General features: G+C 54.2%; 10 protein-coding genes across 10 annotated transcripts; all 10 read right to left on the bottom strand.

The window, feature by feature from the left end:
- Positions 1 to 116: 116 nt before the first annotated feature.
- Positions 117 to 720, bottom strand: BAUCODRAFT_120826 (uncharacterized protein; the record flags this gene model as incomplete). The annotated part of the gene is made up of 4 exons (XM_007676598.1): positions 117 to 349; positions 412 to 456; positions 511 to 587; positions 635 to 720. 4 exons carry the CDS (start codon positions 718 to 720, stop codon positions 117 to 119), a joined length of 441 nt encoding a protein of 146 aa, XP_007674788.1.
- Positions 721 to 1945: 1225 nt separating this feature from the next.
- Positions 1946 to 3622, bottom strand: BAUCODRAFT_46155 (uncharacterized protein; the record flags this gene model as incomplete). Its single annotated transcript, XM_007676345.1, has 2 exons — positions 1946 to 3353; positions 3405 to 3622. Coding segments are annotated over 2 exons (1626 nt in total), but the record flags the coding sequence as incomplete, so codon positions are not given.
- A 1475-nt stretch (positions 3623 to 5097) lies between these two features.
- Positions 5098 to 8849, bottom strand: BAUCODRAFT_31911 (uncharacterized protein). The gene is made up of 2 exons (XM_007676176.1): positions 6199 to 8849; positions 5098 to 6146 (listed from the first exon to the last, which is right to left on the bottom strand). Exons 1-2 carry the CDS (start codon positions 8781 to 8783, stop codon positions 5408 to 5410), a joined length of 3324 nt encoding a protein of 1107 aa, XP_007674366.1. The 5' UTR covers positions 8784 to 8849; the 3' UTR covers positions 5098 to 5407.
- Positions 8826 to 10181, bottom strand: BAUCODRAFT_86079 (uncharacterized protein). The gene is made up of 2 exons (XM_007676512.1): positions 9934 to 10181; positions 8826 to 9879 (listed from the first exon to the last, which is right to left on the bottom strand). Exons 1-2 carry the CDS (start codon positions 10062 to 10064, stop codon positions 9180 to 9182), a joined length of 831 nt encoding a protein of 276 aa, XP_007674702.1. The 5' UTR covers positions 10065 to 10181; the 3' UTR covers positions 8826 to 9179.
- Positions 10182 to 10453: 272 nt separating this feature from the next.
- On the bottom strand, positions 10454 to 10905 carry BAUCODRAFT_407072 (uncharacterized protein). The gene has a single exon (XM_007676597.1). The coding sequence runs from the start codon at positions 10790 to 10792 to the stop codon at positions 10472 to 10474; it is 321 nt and encodes a 106-aa protein (XP_007674787.1). The 5' UTR covers positions 10793 to 10905; the 3' UTR covers positions 10454 to 10471.
- A 1774-nt stretch (positions 10906 to 12679) lies between these two features.
- Positions 12680 to 13522, bottom strand: BAUCODRAFT_55458 (uncharacterized protein; the record flags this gene model as incomplete). The annotated part of the gene is made up of 1 exon (XM_007676361.1): positions 12680 to 13522. A coding segment is annotated over one exon (843 nt), but the record flags the coding sequence as incomplete, so codon positions are not given.
- Positions 13523 to 13630: 108 nt separating this feature from the next.
- BAUCODRAFT_407103 (uncharacterized protein) lies at positions 13631 to 14138 on the bottom strand. Its single transcript, XM_007676596.1, has one exon. The coding sequence runs from the start codon at positions 14024 to 14026 to the stop codon at positions 13718 to 13720; it is 309 nt and encodes a 102-aa protein (XP_007674786.1). The 5' UTR covers positions 14027 to 14138; the 3' UTR covers positions 13631 to 13717.
- BAUCODRAFT_407116 (uncharacterized protein) lies at positions 14139 to 14874 on the bottom strand. Its single transcript, XM_007676595.1, has one exon. The coding sequence runs from the start codon at positions 14748 to 14750 to the stop codon at positions 14250 to 14252; it is 501 nt and encodes a 166-aa protein (XP_007674785.1). The 5' UTR covers positions 14751 to 14874; the 3' UTR covers positions 14139 to 14249.
- A 50-nt stretch (positions 14875 to 14924) lies between these two features.
- Positions 14925 to 16268, bottom strand: BAUCODRAFT_22772 (uncharacterized protein; the record flags this gene model as incomplete). Its single annotated transcript, XM_007676099.1, has 1 exon — positions 14925 to 16268. The coding sequence occupies one exon, from the start codon at positions 16266 to 16268 to the stop codon at positions 14925 to 14927; it is 1344 nt and encodes a 447-aa protein (XP_007674289.1).
- A 426-nt stretch (positions 16269 to 16694) lies between these two features.
- BAUCODRAFT_50634 (uncharacterized protein) lies at positions 16695 to 17174 on the bottom strand (the record flags this gene model as incomplete). Its single annotated transcript, XM_007676353.1, has 2 exons — positions 16695 to 16868; positions 16932 to 17174. Coding segments are annotated over 2 exons (417 nt in total), but the record flags the coding sequence as incomplete, so codon positions are not given.
- Positions 17175 to 17321: the final 147 nt, after the last annotated feature.

Below are 17321 nucleotides of genomic sequence, written 5' to 3'. Positions count from 1 at the left end.
CGCTAGCCGCAGCCGGTTATACAGAGACATAGTCCGCCGTGAAGATTCTTAGCCGCCAAGACTCTGCGTTTCAGCGAAAAAAGTCCTCTCAGTCTCCATGCCTCTGCAAAGTGCAATCACTGCCAAAAGATCCTTGCCGCCTGCGCAGTCATGCCGAGAAGGACAGCAGAGCTAGTCAGGAAAATACTGAACCTGATCAAGATATGGTTCGTAGTCGACTGCACAAGTGAATGGACGATACGCAAGCCGACGTATGTCCACGCCAGTTGAACGGTCAGAGAATCGCGGACGCCAAGTTGGTTCAAGGCAAGAACGATAGCGTAGAATTGTGTCGGCTGCTCCATCAGGTCTGGAGCGCATAATTAGTCCGTGAGCTCTGGGTCGGGCAATAGATACGATAGGGATACACACGATTGAAGTTGTCAGCCGGATATTGGAGATGCCGTGGGATTTTGGCTGAGGTTCGTCAGCTGGGCCACTCAAGTGATTGAGGTCTTGGGGGCCTGATACCATTCAGATGTTCCTTGGTCATGCCTGGGCTCGCGTCGACGTTGTATTTGGACATGGCTGGAAGACGGTACAGATACCTGGAGCACATGAGCGGCGGCGACGTGTCATGAGCTATGGAACTCACATCCAGCCCTCCATAACAAACGTCCAACCAACAAGGCCGACGAGAGGCCCAAGTAGAGGCTGCGAGCCTGCGATAATTGACGGCATTGTAAACGGTGTTGGTGAGTTGAAACACTGAAAACGAGGATGCTACTGCGCAGTGGGTATACTTTATAGAGCCCGGGTGCAATGTGATCCTCGTGGAACGTGCCAAGTTATAAGGAGATACTCTCGATGCGGTTGAACCGTAGTCCGTGGAAGGTGAACTAGTACTGGCTCTCGAGCGATCAGCCCTACAGGTCAGGATCGGACCAATGGAAGCTCTGCAAAGCTGCAGGGATACTTTCGTCCTGCAGCAGTTCGTATTTATACCGGTGTGCTTTGGCGTGATGTCACAGTAGGGATGTACGTAGCGAAGATTAGGCATACGTAGGGTATGCTACGGAAACCCGCGCGCAGCGCTTGCTCATACGATGCTACCTCACAAGCTCCAGGCGGGAGAGGCGTCTCAGATCAACAAGTCGACTCCCCTTGCAAGCCCGGTCGATCCAATCCAACAATATATTCCACCATGCGGCGCTTCCATTCTTCGCTCGTCCAAACCACGATCGATGGTATATGCCAACCACATCCAAAGCACTGACCGTCTGTCTTCGTAAGAATGGTCCCAAGACCGTTGTAACCACGCGCACTGCGGCGATACTTCAACGCCGCGAACTAAGATTATCCATTCCAACACTCCTTCCCAGGTAGATGGCCTATTATCGTGCCAGAACGTTGTAAAGTTCGAACTTACACACAAGAAATTAGGGGGTATATTACGGTTATTGCTCTTGTCCATTGTGCTGTTTCCTATCGTTGGTAGCACATGTGCGGCTAGCCATCTGGGAGCACCCTACTGGTGACCCAAGCTATGCGGGTCAATCGTTCCATACAAAAAATCTTCTGCAGTCGCACCATTCGCGATCGGACTGTTGTGGTACATGCTGTGATCCTCAGACATGTGGCGTTGGAAATGGCCCGGGCTTTGATACATTTTTGCGTCGTGATACAGCATACCACTGTCATTTGGGCTGTTGAAGGTTGTGGCGTGCTCTTGTGGCATGTGTGATGGCGTCGAGAACGAGACACCACTGTCTTGATGGTGCTGTACACCGTGTGCATGCTGGGAAGGCGTCTGGAACACCATCGTGCCATCTTGGGTTTGTTGCGGCGGGACCTCGAAGCTGAGCTGGCCTTGGTGTCCGTCCATGGGTAGATTCATTTGCGAACCTCCTGCGCCGGGTGGAGATTGAAAGTCGAAGACGCCGTTCGGCATCGGTGAGTGGAACGATTCATCAGTTAGCGGACTTCGGAAGGGAAGTTGCATCTGCTTGTTGAACGACTCGGATAAGTACAGGCTGTCGTCGCTGAAAGTTGGGTGCTCGCCAGGCGTGCCGAAGATGTCCGCACTCTGACTCCGGTCAACACCAGTAAGTGGCGGCGAGTGATCGGCAATCACCGGATCGCCGCTCATGATCGACAAAGGTGTGTTGCTGGTGCCGATCATGGCAGCCTGATCGACCTGTAAGAAGCCGGAAACAAAGGGCGTACCAAAATGTGTGAGGGGCAGACATTCGCCTGGAGGGGCAGTCGTGAAGAAGTGCGGCGTGCCGTACTCGCTCGGCGAGTTTACAGTGGTCGCTGACATCGGGTTGTTGTGGTGAAGATTCAGCCCGTAGACGCCAGATGTATCGATGCTGAGGCTCGGGCCCATTGGCGCAGGACCAAAGCCCGGGGGAGGGTGATGTTGCGGAATAGGTGCAAAAATCATTGGATCTTGCATGACTGGCTGAGCAGACTGTGGCTCCTGTTGTATCAAGAACGACGGCATAGGATGGCGTAACATCGAGAGGTCAATAGCAGCAGGTACGGATCGACTTCGCTGTCTCTTGTGACCACGAGGTGCTGGAGGGCCCATCAAACCCAGCGCACTTTCTGGCTGCAGCATCTGCCCTTGTTGATGCGGGTGTATCAGGTGGTTGGGCTGACTCGCCGGTCGCATGGGTGAAACGGGGGCGGAGATGGCCAGTTGCGCCGGGTCGAAGACGTGGTGACGGTTTTGATAGGCCTCGAGGGAGACAAGCTTCGCTAGTTGGCCACTAAGGACTTTCGACGGCCCTCCAAGATGGTGTACCATCACCTGCGTCGCCTGTTGATCCTCCGTAAAGTCTCCGCACTCGTAAAACCCGCCACTGCCGGAGCTGTCCATGTAGAATCGTGGCGATCGCGTCAGCTCGATCACAAGGCCTCCCGATCTCTGCGACGCTCCTTCTGCCGCAGAGAGTACATCGCCTTGCTCCAAGGAGATGCCTTTGATCCAGGCAAAAGGGTACTCGATCTTGTAACCGGCATTGTCGTTGTTGATATAGTACGTTATGCATGCCTTGTCAGGCGAGTAGAAGATAACGAGATCCATGGTGCTCTGCCCAACCCTGCGCCATGTGCCGATCGAAAGTGACCGGCAGGCGAAGTGCTGTATGACCACTTTACCCGAACTGTTGTCGGTATTTAGCATCAGCGTGCCTGCGCCGAAAGCTCCATAAGCAGATCCTGTTCGTCCGAGCATGCCCGCTGGTAGCCCTTTGACGCCAGGACCGTAGGCTTGCATCGCCAGATACTGCCGCATGGATTCGGGGATGCTGTCACAGTCCTCTCCGCTTTCAATGCTGCGCTTGGCGATGTTCTTGATCTTGGCGCGTCTGCCTACAGTTAGCATTCATCAGGCGTGTGGTGGCATAGAGACACTTCACCTGTTCTGGAACCAGATCTGCACAGACCTTTCGGTCATATCAATGTCTTGCGCGATGCGTTCACGCACAACTGCCGTGGGCGTCGGGTTCTTGTTGAACTCTATCTCCAGCGTCATCAATTGATCCTGAGTTGCCCTCTGACGTTTTGCGTTCTTCTGCTGCTGCGTAAGGGTGCTCTTTCGTGGCGGCCGGTTTCTGGAACTGTTTGAATGTGCATTGTTCGGCGTGCCGATGCCGTTGGGTGGCGATATAGACATTCTTGGCTTTGCGTCCATCTGATTTGTTGGTGGCGAAGGTTGTCGTGGCTGCGGTGCGGCCATCACTTCCGCCATGTTGGGCGCCCGCCTGTATCTTCTTGATGTACCCTACAATGACTGAGAATCTCGTTCAGATCGTGTCGCTGCTCTACGTATGCAGTCGAGATGTACGTCGTGATCGTGAACCTTTGAAACGTAGACAGAGCGCCAGTCGGTAGTTGGAAGCAAACTGAGGCCTAGATGGGACGGATGAAAGAAGCCGTGCGGTCTACACAGATCTCCAGCGACCAGGCAGAGTTTCGAAGATAGAGTATACGCCACCCAATTGTGGCAGCCAAAGTAATGTGTCGTCAATGAGCGATTGTCCGGTGGTGTTAAGCTGTGTCTGAGGACCCAATACTCGCGGATAAAGAAACTGGACGGATTGCCAAAGGAAGGAATCGGCGGCCGGAAAGAGTGCACGGCTGGTCCGATGAAAGAAAACAAGAACAGGTCGCCAGAAGCACAGCACCAGAGGGAATGATGATGCTATGCTCCGTTGGCAGACCAGAACAACGGCGAGAGAGGTTTGGTAGGAGGTGGTGGTGGGCAGAGATCTCAGGGCTGCGACAGCGAGGGAGTGGGAAGCACTCTACTGCTCCCTCCAGGGGGGCGCCAAGACTTGCTCGCGCTTGCTGCTTTAGTCGCGTTTCTGGCGCACGGTTCATATGCAAAGAACCCGCTCTAACGTAGTCTTTCAACGTCAGCACCCGTGTCAAGGGAGCCTTGTCAGCGAGTGGAGGGCACCGTGGGATGCTTTGCTGCATAGAGGGCCAATATCGTCCAACTGCAACAACACGATGATGATCGCAGAATGTCTTGATGCACGGTTCGAATGGCGGCTCATATTAGACGCTTCAGTCAGCATGTTTGACGCCGTTGCGTCGTTCGGCCAAACCTCAAACGGTCAATGCCTCCTACTTCGAAAGTGGCGGCGCCATAAACGAACCTTAGCATTTCGCAACCGTGCCGCCTTTTGCATCACGCGCACTTCAGCTCATATATCGTCCACGGGCAGGCAGCGAATGGGAGCTTTCAAACACTACCAGGGTCAATGCCGGAGAACCTGTCGTGCTGACCTTCAACGGCCGGACGGTAAAGGTACCTGCAGGTACGCGGGCAGCTGCAGGAGTCGAGGACTAAGTTCATGTCTGATAGGCTGCACGGACCGCTGAAGGATTGGCTAGCGTCAGGCACAGCCGCCCTACTTTCGACGCCGCATTTGTGCCGACTGCGCGATCATCGACGGATTGCGCCGTGTTACAAGGTAAGACATGCACGTGAGACGCACGACATTCAGCCGGAGGACGGCTGGCAAGGCTTCGGTCGAGCGATGATCGTCAAGCCTCGCAGCCTCAATATATATTTTTTGACCAGGATAGATGTGCTGTCACTGTACGGGACAGTGTCCGGCAGTTGAGCTAACGTGAGCACAGGAGCAAGATCCCCATCACAATGGTCATATTGTTAGCCAAGCAGGGATCGTTGTAAAACTGCGACTGCACTAAGACATCGGCGCAGAGTTCCGCTCGAAAGCACCGCGTACTATTACAGCATGCAGGTTCTGCCTTGGCCTAGCTCTTGTGTGTGACGATCCCGGCGGCGTGACATTTCACAGCCAACCCAGGTCGTGCGAACCACGACAGTCCCTCGCGTCTACCGCACCAAGCGTGCCACATCACAGTCGGAGGACGCTGTGCTGGGTTGCTACCACAGCGTCGCATCCCTATCAAACCGGTCCATTTCCTTCCCCGCGTCCTCCACATCCTTCTTCGCCTTCATGCGCATGTAGAAGATCGGACAATCCCGACTCGAACATATCACCTCATTGTGCATACTCCCTTGACACCGCTGGCACTGAGTCCACAACCTCGCAAAACGCACCTCAAGCTCGCTGACCTTGCTCAGACTCCGTTGGTAAAGCTCGCCAAATCGTGGCCGACATTCTTCGCCCACCGCGCCGCCTCGCTCTTCGGTCGAAGTCAGAGGCTTCTTGCAGCCCAGACATGTTTCCGTTTTCTTCGCGAACTTCATCAGGCCGCCCATGGTTGGCGCCGCGACGGAGATGCTGCGCGTGTGCTCGCCTGTGAGCAAGGAAGCGGCTTTCTTCTCGCCTAGAATGGGCTCGAAGATGCGGCCAAGCGGCTTCGAGAGCTGGTTGTCAAGATAGTATCTCACATCGATGGGTAAGTTGTGCTCCAGCACAAACATGGGATCTTCAGAGTTCTCGTACCCTCTCGAGCCTGAAGCGCCCTTCACCATGACATAAGCTACACGGTCACCCAGCGCAGGCGCGGAGCCGGCATCGCGCTTGCGCATACGCTCCGCAAGCTCGGTGTGTGCTTGTTTCGATGCATAGTCGGATTTCGTAAGGGCTTTGGTGATGACCAGGTTAGACATATCAATCTTCCCGAGCAGAAGTTCAGAGATCGTATTCTTAACATAGCTATAAGCCGTCAGCATCGCAACTCGTCCAGCGGTTAGGTAAGATCACTCACTCTTGTGCGCCCTGTACATCTCGATCCATCAACAACATCCGCAAACTTGTCTCAATAACAGTCTGCACGAGCCTGCAATTGTCGCGACGCACAGTCTCAATGCCCTTGGTGTCCATCTTGTCATACTTCTCTGGCTTCGTCCAGTACAGGCCAGCATACCGCTTCTTGTTGATCAAGAGATACGGGTAGTACACCTTCTCGAATTCAAGCTTGATCGGTCTGATGAACTTCTTGCTTACGTAGTCCGCCGCATCCTGTCCGAGCTCCATGGCTTTGGCAAGGTCACTCGGACCGAACTTGACCATGACCGAATCAGTATCGCCGTAGATGACCTGCGCATCATGCGTATACCCGTTGGCGATGGTATAGCGAGCTTCAACCTCCTCCTTGGTCTTCTCGATCATCTGACGACCGTAGGAGGTAGTTGACGAAGCGATGGCCAAACACGGGAGCTTACCGACAGTGGCACCTGTAAGACCGTAGACCGAGTTGGCACTGACTTTCAGAGCAAGCTGTCGACCGTTCAACACTGCCTTTCTGAAGGTGTCCGTCTCAACGGCAAGCTCTTTCTTCGCACGCTTACGGGCAGACAGCAGCTCTTCCAGAATCTGCGACAGTAATCCTTTTCGGACTTTCGCAGTACAGAAGAGGTCGCCGTTGGGAGTCTGAATGTAATCTTCGTCCTTCTTCAGACTGAGCTTTTCGATAGCTGTCTTGTTGAGTAGAGTCGTGTAGCATAGATTGTGAGCTTGCATGATACTCGGGTACAGCGACGCAAAATCCAGCGTCGCCACTGGCACATCGTAGTAGCCTCTTGTAGGCTCAATGACAGTAGCACCTTCGTACTGTTCGTCAGACCCTTCGCTCTTCAAGCTTGGTATGACGAGTTGTTGCTCCAGGGCTTTTCGGTAAAGCTGGCTCAAGAATTTTATCTGTTGACCCTTGGAAAGCAGAAAGTTGAATGGCACGCCTGTGACACGAGCCATTTCGGTATAGTTGACGAGACACATGAGCTTGTCCATAAGTCGCTGTGGTAGGTATGCATCCTTCAAGCAGTATACGGCAAGACGTCGGCGTGATTCTGGCGTGCCGTTGTACAATTCTGTGATCATCGTATGGTGGACGTCCTCTTTCTGCTCGTTCAGAAAGTGAGCGCAGACGGAGTTCAGGGTGTAGCTTCGCAGCTGATAGTCGCGCTGAACGAGCTGCAGAAGATCGAGCTGCAAGCGGCCATTGGTGTTGGTAGCCTTGGTGTCTCTGTTGCCCATCTGTTTGCTGGAGAAGTTCGTATCTCTAGCCACGGACTTGACATTCTTCAACCGGGACCAGAAAGGGAACGGAGCGACCTTGAGGTGCGCTGCTCGGTCCAGAAGATACGGGAAGTCGAAGTTGCAGATGTTGTACCCAATGATGACATCTGGGTCGACCTCCTGGACGAAGTCTCGCCACGCCATCAGCATCTTCTCCTCTGAGCCGAACTCGAAAATCTGAGTGTTGACGATCAGGCTGCAAGTGTCCATGCAGAAGACATTCCGGACAAACGGTTTCTCCTCGCCGTATCTCGTAACAACGTTCGCAATCTGGATGACAGGGTCGATATTCGCTTCTGGAAAGACACCTTTGCGGCCAGCACATTCGATGTCGAAGCTCAGAACACGGAGAGGCGCCATCTTCTGCCACTCTCCGTCAATAGGATGCGCAATCAGATCGCGGTAGTGACAGTAGGCTTCGATCTGGCAATGCGAGTGCTTGGTTTGGGGCGATATCAGATGATACTTGCCAGGGTCTACGGAAACCCAGGACATGCCAGATACTTTGGTGTCGATCATGAAGCGCAGTACGTACTGGATGTTGTCGAAGGTGAGGATGCCGCCTTCTGCAGCCTTCCACAGGCCTTTGTAGTTCGCGTCACCTCGCTCTATCGTAGTTCGCAGCTTGTTGATGTGCTTGTGATCGGTCACTGTGATCTTCAGGTACGGGCTCTTCTGGTTCCCTTGGAAGCCGAACAGATTCTCGCGAAGCACCATCTGCACGGAGTGAATTGCTGCAGCATGCTGTCCCATGTGCGTCTCGAGGTAGGTCTTGAAAGGCTCGCAGTCGCTCTTCGTGAAAGACACAGGGGCGGCAACGTAGAGGTAATGGAGGAAGTCCGTGACATGCAGCAGAACCGAATGTCCGGTCTCCGTGACGCCGAAGAGCTTGACGGTTGCCCTACCTCCATGGAGGGTGCCCTCCTCCGCCTCAATCGACTGAAAGCAAAGGTCTTGCGTCTTCTCATCGAAACTACCCAGAGAAGGACGTCCCCAATGCTGGTCCTTCTCAGCATTCTGCTGCTTCAATTCGTCGATGTTCTGGGTCAGCTTTTCCAGCACCTCCTGCTCAAACTGGCTTTTTGGCTGGCTAGAACCGGCATGGCTGCCATTGACGACCTTCCTGGCAGGCGTCTTGAACTGGGCCGTTGCTCCACCATCGAGTTTCCGTTTCTTCGAGGGTGAGATTTGTTGGTTACGTCGCGAACTGGTCGTCTCTTGCAACACACGCTTGCTAGGCACCTTCACCGGCTGTTGAGCAAGTACGCCAGGCATTGTGACTATTGTGGGAATGGTCCGCTGATCGTTGTACATGTAGCCTTCTGCTATGGCTGGTTTCTAAGAAACAGCTACTACAGGCGCAGTTTCGCGAGAGCTTCGCGCCTAGCACGCGTTAATGACGCACAGACGGCGGGCCATGCCGCACCCTGTATGGCCGACAATGCACCCCGACCTTGGACACAAGTAATCCACCGGATTGACGATTGTTCAGAATGATGCGGGATGATATCTCCAGCAGATGCTCGCACTCAAAAATCAAGTTCCGTGCACGTCGTAAAGCAGAGCTAATTTGATTTTGATGCCCGCCGGCTCGATGCTATGATCAGCAGTGGCTTACCGAGCTCTCGCTTGCCTTCCCAAGACGATACAAACCCGCCATATAGAGGCGGATCACTCCACCTCCATAGCCTCACCACCGCCACCACCGCCACCACCGCCCGGCCGCTTCTCCGTCTTCACCCATTCAACAAACTCATCTATCACGCTCGGCCAGCTGCTCTCTTCGCTCCAGAAGCTCAGCGTATCATCCTTCATCGTCTCTTCCGCAAAGGTGAGCGTCTGCTTCCACAAGTCCTTGTTCACCGCCTTGGTCTTCTTCGCCTGCTGAAATTCCAGCCACCAGTCCAGCCATGGGCTGTTGCTCGTTCGCCAATCGAATGACGGCGGCGAGAACACCATGCGCCAGAACTCGATCGCCATCTCTAGCGGTAGTGTCTTCGCGCCTTGCGCTAACGCGAGGGTGAAGGTGTGGTTGTAGACGCTCTTGAAAACGGACTTGTCTTGCGCTAGGGCAGACTTGCGCTGTAGTATGACATTGCGCATTCTAGGTGTAGTGTCGATGGACTGTTCGGTCCAGCCCTCGATGAAGCCGTCACGGGTGATCCTGCCTAGTGAGGGTGATTGTACGATTTCGGAGAATATGAGCGCGCCTACATCGTCTAGTGGTATTTGGAGATCGCCCAGTAGGTTTGAGGTGCCGTTGATGTTGATCTCGTCTGGCTCGTTGACCACATCATCACGGTACTTGTCGAAAAGCTTGCTGAGAGTGTTCCGCATCGGATTCGGTGCGCCGGATGAGTTGGTGAAGAAGCTGTGGAGTGTCAGCAGGGACACTGCACGATCTGGTTGTTCCATTGTCTCTTACGTGTTAGCTGCTGCTGACACATTCCAATTGTGCTGTTTCAGGATCTTCGCTGCTGTGGACTTGTCACTCTGCGTAACTGTGACGAACTCGTTGATAGCAGCTTTCTGCTGCGAGTTATATGCTGCTGGCATGATGTGAGCACGTGAGCTGAAGATTGGTAGCAGAAGCCAGATCAGTCACTGAAGCGGCGTTCCTGCGAGAAGTTGCGGTTATTCACCGTCGTGGTGTTTGCGAGCGGCGATCTCGAAGATCGTCAGGTCGGAAAGTGGGCCCGAGTCAGGCAAGCCGATTGATGAGGCTTACAACGGCCGGCGGAATGATGCATTGATCGTTTCGACACGCGGAGTCCTTCACTTCTTTGACCTCCACCCTGCCTTCTCTGCCCAACCAAGGAATGCGATCAACTCACCATCTTCTCTTTGATGCTTTTTGCGTTGCGGCGTGTCTTCTACCTCATCGTCAGCGGCGCGTTTGACCATATTGTCGATGGTCGATTGTATTAAGATTTGGAACGAAATAATAACCCGATAGCAACTCGCTAGCGCAAGTGAACTTGGTGAAACCGATGCACAAACAAAACCTCACATCGCGTTGTGCCACCCTGATCTATCCATGTGGACGGAGCTGACTTAGACATGAAACCCTGGCTTGCTCCGACGACACTTGTGGCCACTGGCTTCGCCCTCAAGCATATTAGGTTGGCGCTCATAGTGCTATCGGCCACATGGCAGCGCATCCGGATCACAATACCCTTGGGAACATGAGAGCCTGCACTTATGAGCTCCGCATTATGAAGTGCTTGCAGCAGCCCGAACGCATACTGGGAAAGGGGGCGATTTCCGGGCACTTCGCTAATCATCCGAGTCGGAAGCGGTTGGGCGAAGCGTCATCTCGTAGTTCAAGGCTTGTCACATCTGTATTGGCAGTGGGTTTTGCACTCAGTTTTGGATATTATTGCATGGCGGACATCTGCTACCTAACCTTGGTGAAGAGGCTGTGTCTTACATTAACGCTTCCATGACTCCTCATATCGCTCTGACTGATACGGGAACGCTCGCAGTCAAGCTCGACTTGGACCCCCCAACTCTAACCTTCATAGAGCCCCGGGAAAAGCACACCTGCCGAAGCTTGCGACTTCCTCTGCCTACGCTTCTTCTTCAATTCCGCGAGTTCGCGATCCTTGACGCCGCTCAGTCCCTTCGTCTCCTTCAGCTCACGTTCGAGCTCTGCCGCCGGAAGGCTCCTGCGCATGGCGAGACGTGAAACAGCCAAGGCAATCCGACCCTTGACAGTCTTCTTGGACCTCGGTCCCTCTGTGCGGCCTTGGTCCAGAGCATTGACCACTTCGGCCACCGAGTAGAGCGATGCCAGCTGATAGACGTCATCATCCATGATTATAGAGGTATCCGCGAAGAGACCATGGACTCCGGCACAGCGCAAGTGCTCCTCAAAATCTTCTTTGTCGGTGCCGGTGTTGTCCTGGACGTCAACATCGCGGTCGCCGACGCCGTCGCTGGTCACTGTGCTGTCATACTCGTTGCGGGTGAGCGCGGCGTCATCGTTGCCGTCGTCTGCCTCGGAGCTTTCGGTGCTGCTCGGGCTTGAACGGCGGTCGGAATGGTTGTCCTCGCTTTCGTCAGAGTCACTGGCCATGTCTTGCGATGCTTATGGTCGTCCTTGGCACCATTCTCTGACCCAGCCGCGACTCCGATGGTGGTCCTCGTATTCTTGTAGTGGCCTCGATCAAGCACACCGTTGGCCTTGCGCGCCGCATCCAGCTCCGCCTTCATCTCAGTACGCCCACGCCCGGTCTGCTTAGCCACGCGGTCGAGACTGCGGCAAAGTCGCTCTCGGACGAGCTTTGCCGTGATTAGTTGCTTGGGTTGGGTGGCGTTGACCATGGCTGGAATCCTTGGTCCGGCGTAGGCCCTGGCAAGATCGATCAAGGCATCGCCGTTGACAAGCTCAGGATGACCTGCCAAGCTTCCCGGATCAATCATACTGGGCTGCGTTGCTTTTGTGGTTGCGTGTTAGACCTTGGCTGACGATAACTAGCACGGAGCTGCTTCTTAATAGGAGATAGACACTGATATCTTTATTGCGAGGTTATTGTGGTATGGCCCTGGAAACCGTCAAACAGACTGCCTGGCACTGGCTCCTTTAGCAGTGGATGCTTGTGACGAAGTACTGACATCGGTCTGCGAACGAAGGTATACCCCAGAGTTAAGCGCAATGTGTTATGCACTTCTTTGTCCTGAGTCGGATACAATGTCATTGTAAGTGTTGCTTCACTGATGAACGCACAGTCGAGTCACGCATCATGATTCCCGAAGACGCGAGTTGACCGTCTCTTCCTCTTTCGTCACAGGCTTGTGGAAGTCGTTATATGTACCGAACTTTGAGGACACTGCTAACAAGGGTTGCTAAAATAGGTACGCTGCTTGATGCACCCAGCAATATGAGATCATAGCATTCTTGTACTTCTTCTTAAGCCTTTTGCTATGTCTTAGGCTGAGTGCTCCTAAGTAAGCAAAGTCTCAAGACAATACGCGGCGGTCTAGCGAGGTAAGCGCCGATATTTCTGCGAATCGTCCGTGACACAGCGCTAAGCACCTTTACGAGTACTTACAGCCACCGTACCGCATGCTCCGAGATATAGCGCTGGAGATACTAACTTTCGGGTATTGTAGCTAGCTGTCCTTGCCCGCCATTACTCCGCCATTGTGAAGTCGACCGTCTTTGGCCAGCCCTTCAGCCCCATGGTCAGCTCTTCATTCTTCACAATGTCGTCCTGCATCCTCGCCATCTCGTCAACATCCCAGTGCGCCCAGAAGAACCTGCCGCCCACAAAATCAGCCCTCGGGCTGGCGAGCCAAACCGCGAAGCCACCAGGCAGGCTGAGATCGTCCAAGCTGAACGTCGCGCCCGACTTTGAATTCATTTCAGTCCCTAGTACTCCAGGATGAAAACTTGCTATACGAAGTTCGGGATGTTCGACTTGCAATGCAGCAATCAATTGCGCACTCCCCAGCTTCGAGACCGCGTAATTCGACCAGCCAGGAAATGGCGTCATGTGCGCGACACCAGAGTTTACGGAAATGAACGTGGGCGGAGCGCCTTCCCTGTTCGACGCCGCGTGCGGAAACCAGGCCCGGAACGTTAGAAGGGTGCCTTTGATGTTGACTTCAAAGGCCTTCCACCAGTCACTGAGATCGGCGTCGGCGAGCTTGACAGGGGCTGCCAGGTAGCCCGCATTCGCCACGACAACATCTATCTTGCCGACCTCCCTGGCCGTGCTGGCAAAGGCGTGTTCCAACGCCTCCTCTTCAAGCACGTCCGCCTTGAAGCTGATGACTCTGGACGTTCCAAGGCTCTCGAGTTCTTTCTTCACCTCTGCAAGAAGGTTCTCTCGTCGACCGAGAATTGCGACAGCTTTGGCGCCGGCTTGAACGAACGAACGAGCGATCTCTTTACCAATGCCAGCACTGCCACCTGTTACGAGGACCACTTTATTACTAGCAGAATTGGCTGGGTTGGTGGGGCTGATTGCGGGATACTCTGTTCGGTGTATCGTCTTAGTATACGGTGGAAACTCCCATGATGGAGACATCGCTGTCGGTGTTTATCACGTATATACTTCGACCTCACTAGGGATCACTTGATTGAGATGCAAGATAGCGCAGAGGGTGGAGCGCTCTGGCAGCGAACATTGTTCGACCTTTATATCGGAAAAGGACGTGCAGGCAATGTAGCATGCAAATGCCTCACCTAGGGGTTCGATTGCTCAGCGATCATACTGAAGCCATCTGCCGGGAAGGTTGAAACCCGCGATCCGCGAAGCGATGATTGGCTTAAATGTGCTTGCCAATCCATTCGACCGTGTAAGAAGCAAGTAGTAACCGCCTGCAGCTGGGAAGTTGATTTGTAAAACATTTCTGTAGTATTCCAGTGACAATAGCCCAGCTGCAACAGTGCAGATTCCCAACACTTGCGAGCTGCATGCCTCGTTGAGTCTACCCACAAGGGCTGGCTCCAATACATCGCTTGGCGTCCGAGGGTGTTTGTCAGCGTGAGTGAGCGTGAGGATCAACATTTCTCCGAGTCGTGGCTACTGAAACTCACAAGCGTGCGTACCGTCAGTATGCAAGTTCAAGGCGTCCAGGTTGCCCGTTGTCAAGTAGCGATAAGTTTGTTGTCTGCTGTTATCTCCACAGATAGGCAAGGATTGTCCCCTGGTTTTCTGCGCTGTCTGTCCTTTCCCTGCCTGTCCGCTGACAAGTCGGATTTGAGTGGATAAGGCTTCCTAATCCAACCGCTCATTGCTCCACCGAATTGCAATCTCCTCCAATGTCCTCGGGCTTAATCTCAAGACAGAGTAAGCTGCCACGCAGACGGCGCGCAGGCGGCGGTGATGTGGGCACCCGCTTCGGCCTGAATGGAAACTCCCTGGCGGCTGCATCCATGATATCGTAATTGTCATAGCGTACCCGACGAGCAGATTCCTGAGCTTGCTTCAGCCTCGAGTGATCCTCGTCGATAGTTCTCCGGTCGCACTTCGGGTCGTCTAGCTTGTCACGGAAGCGCCGTACTTCAGCCTCGGCGAGCTCCTCGCGTTCATCGCATTCGAGTAGCTTATCGCGCTGGACGCACGCGCCGCAGAGAGATGACAAACCCCGACGTAAAAAGGGATTCAAGCGACAGTTCTTGGAAGGTAGCCCTGTCCTTCTGCTGGTGCCCGAGAACGCGCCACGGCACTTGCTCAGGCAGAATTCGTACATGTGGCCGCATTCGTACCGGAGACAAAGAACCTTGCACATATTCGGTATTGTATGATCTTCTTTGTCGTGCTAGCTTGCGGGGCGTCGACCCGGGTTGGTGTGTGACTTGTTGCGTTGAGGGAAAGCAACAAATCAGCGACGTAGTGCCTTCCGAGATCGGTGCCAGTGGAGGAGGCGGGCGACAATTCGACAGAGTGCCAAGCCCACTGCTGCCTAGTGCTGTGGCTGCGGAGCCGCTTCCAAGTCCTCCCTCATCACACGCCGTTTCACAAGCGGACTCTCATCGTTAAGCCTTGACCAGTCGTGTGCGTCTAAACACGCCTGACGACTGGCTTTTACGCCCGTAGAGCTACGCTCGATCATTTCCCTTTCGTACTCTTCAATGGCAGTCTGCCACGCACCGTTGTCGCTCGGGCTTCTGCCATCCATGAGCGGCTTTACAAGTTCGAAGAGCCTGCCTACATCCACAATGGCATGGTTGGCTCCTTCACCACGATACATAACCATAGCGTGCCCTGCATCGCCAACGAGTGCTATCCGCCCACCACACTCCTGACCAAGCGGTGTGGCGGCAGTGGACCTTGGCAGCCAGTCCGCTAGGTCAATAGGCTTCACTTCGCTATCTTCTGAAATGCCTTGAACTAGGCTTCTGAAAGGCTCGACCCAATCCTCAGCGAGCTTCTTCATCCACTTGAGCTGATCGACCTTGCTTTCTGGCACCTCCACCGGCTCCGCACAATCGAGAAACCCAGGGCGATAGGGCCACGACGTCATTATCTGGCAGCGGTAGAGCTTGCCAGTACTAGCCTCACTGTCCACGGTATGTTCATCGGCTTCAGTCGATATAGAGCCCGGGTCAGAGGGCGTATTAAGGAAGCTGAACCAAAGGAACGCATTTGTACGCGGATCGGAGCCTTGCAGGAAGAAAGGGTCGAGTTTGCGAATCTCAGCTATACTGGTTTCGGGATATCGCGCACCAGCGCCAATGAAGCGGACGGGGAGCTGTGAATTATGGGAGTCGTCTCCATGGCAGAGTCGGCGGACCTGCGAGCGCGCGCCATCGCAGCCGACTACCATACATCCCTCGACCTCCGTGGCATCGTTAAACACGGCCACGACTCCGTCATGTCCCTTTTTCACGCCGACTAAGGTCTTGCCCCATTCCATTTCCAGGCCTTGATGCAGCAATGACCGAAGCCTCTCTCTGCTCACTCTAATCCGCTCGCCACCCATAGGCAACGGAACCCGCCATCTTGATTCTCCGGTACTGAGATCGAAGAACGCAAAACTGCCTATCTCACCACGCTCGACAGCCACTTTATTGACATATGTCTGTGGCAGCAGAAGCAAGATATCCTCTGGTAGCAACGAACGAAGTGTTGCGTACGACCAGTGCAGGGTGAGACCCCAGCCTGCAGAGCGGGCATGCGGTGAGGCATCACGCTCGAACAAAGCGTACGGCAGGTTGTGCTTTCGACATGCTTGTGCTAGGATAAGGCCAGCGATCCCGGCGCCAATGATAAGCAGTGGCCTGCTGCTGTTGCTGGTAGTATCCATGGTCAAGGAATATTGGTACTGAGAGAGCATGATGATGTACAAGTGCCGCATATATGCTCGCGCACCGCACGATCTCAGCTTCCCTATTCTGGAATCGGCCCCAATGTACGATGACGTAGAGTCGCACGGCGTATCAGTGCCTGCTTGCCAAAGCATGGTTCGGTGCCGGAGCTCGCTTATGGCACCGAGTGCTATGACAGGAGCCGGCCGTAAGGATCGCCAAGCGCTCGTTGAGATGGAATTGGCGTTGCGGGCAAACATGGCCATGCGGGACGTTCCCACGCACATGTGATGGCTACAACATGGTCTTCTCCCTTGTCGTGCAGTCTCTACACGACAATGAGGTTCGGCATTCATTGCAAGTACTAGGATGTAAGCTTTTCCAATTGCTTTCGAATGCCCGGTCAAGATCGTTCACTCGGTGTCATCGTCATCAACCGCAGGTTGCAGGGCATTTCGGATCGGTTTCCAGCGCTGTGAGAAAGAGACCTTGCCCAGAATCTTGCCGGTGATCAAAGCCATAGGCAGGGCACCAAACATCCGTGAGTCGCGGGACCAGGTGACGTTGTCGCCTACGACCCAGCAGTGTCCGGCAGGTATCTACCACTAGCCGTCAGATCAACCCATCCAGACACCGGGTGCTGGCTTAAGATAAGCTCGTACCTGTAACATTCTCCCTGGTCCTTCCCTGCCAGGCGTCTCCGCCAGGACGAAGTCACCCTCCAAGCCAATTAGCCTTTTCGTAGCGTACTCTCCCACGTAGATGGGGTGCTTGAAGCTGATGACATCGCCCACTTCCACGCCCCTACCGCGCCGGTAGTACTTGCTGATGAGCAGCCAGTCTCCAGCGGCGGCAATGGTTGGAAGCATGGAGACACCATGCGCGATCTCTAGAGTGAAGAAGTATTCCAAGAAGAGATGGCCGGTGATGAAGAAGAACACGCTGTATTTTGTTACTAGCTTAGTGAAGGCCAGGGCCCGGTGCAGCGCAGACGGCACCTGCGAGCTAGATGCATATCTAGCATGCCGTAAGTATCGCCCAGGGAGTGGCGA

This window comes from Baudoinia panamericana, assembly GCF_000338955.1.
Source record: "Baudoinia panamericana UAMH 10762 unplaced genomic scaffold BAUCOscaffold_4, whole genome shotgun sequence".
NCBI classification, from domain to species: domain Eukaryota; kingdom Fungi; phylum Ascomycota; class Dothideomycetes; order Mycosphaerellales; family Teratosphaeriaceae; genus Baudoinia; species Baudoinia panamericana.
The sequence above is the reverse complement of the archived record's forward strand: the minus strand, read 5'-3'. Positions and strand labels throughout refer to the sequence as shown.

Bases quoted from the DNA above. Each gene is read 5' to 3' on its own strand.
- BAUCODRAFT_31911 (XM_007676176.1), bottom strand. From the start codon at position 8,783: ATGCCTGGCGTACTTGCTCAACAGCCGGTGAAGGTGCCTAGCAAGCGT. The intron at 6,147-6,198 runs GTGAGTGATCTT...GACGGCTTATAG, and splicing joins GATGTACAGGGCGCACAAGA to CTATGTTAAGAATACGATCT.
- BAUCODRAFT_86079 (XM_007676512.1), bottom strand. From the start codon at position 10,064: ATGCCAGCAGCATATAACTCGCAGCAGAAAGCTGCTATCAACGAGTTC. The intron at 9,880-9,933 runs GTAAGAGACAAT...GACACTCCACAG, and splicing joins GTGTCAGCAGCAGCTAACAC to CTTCTTCACCAACTCATCCG.
- BAUCODRAFT_407072 (XM_007676597.1), bottom strand. From the start codon at position 10,792: ATGATTAGCGAAGTGCCCGGAAATCGCCCCCTTTCCCAGTATGCGTTC.
- BAUCODRAFT_407103 (XM_007676596.1), bottom strand. From the start codon at position 14,026: ATGTTGATCCTCACGCTCACTCACGCTGACAAACACCCTCGGACGCCA.
- BAUCODRAFT_407116 (XM_007676595.1), bottom strand. From the start codon at position 14,750: ATGTGCAAGGTTCTTTGTCTCCGGTACGAATGCGGCCACATGTACGAA.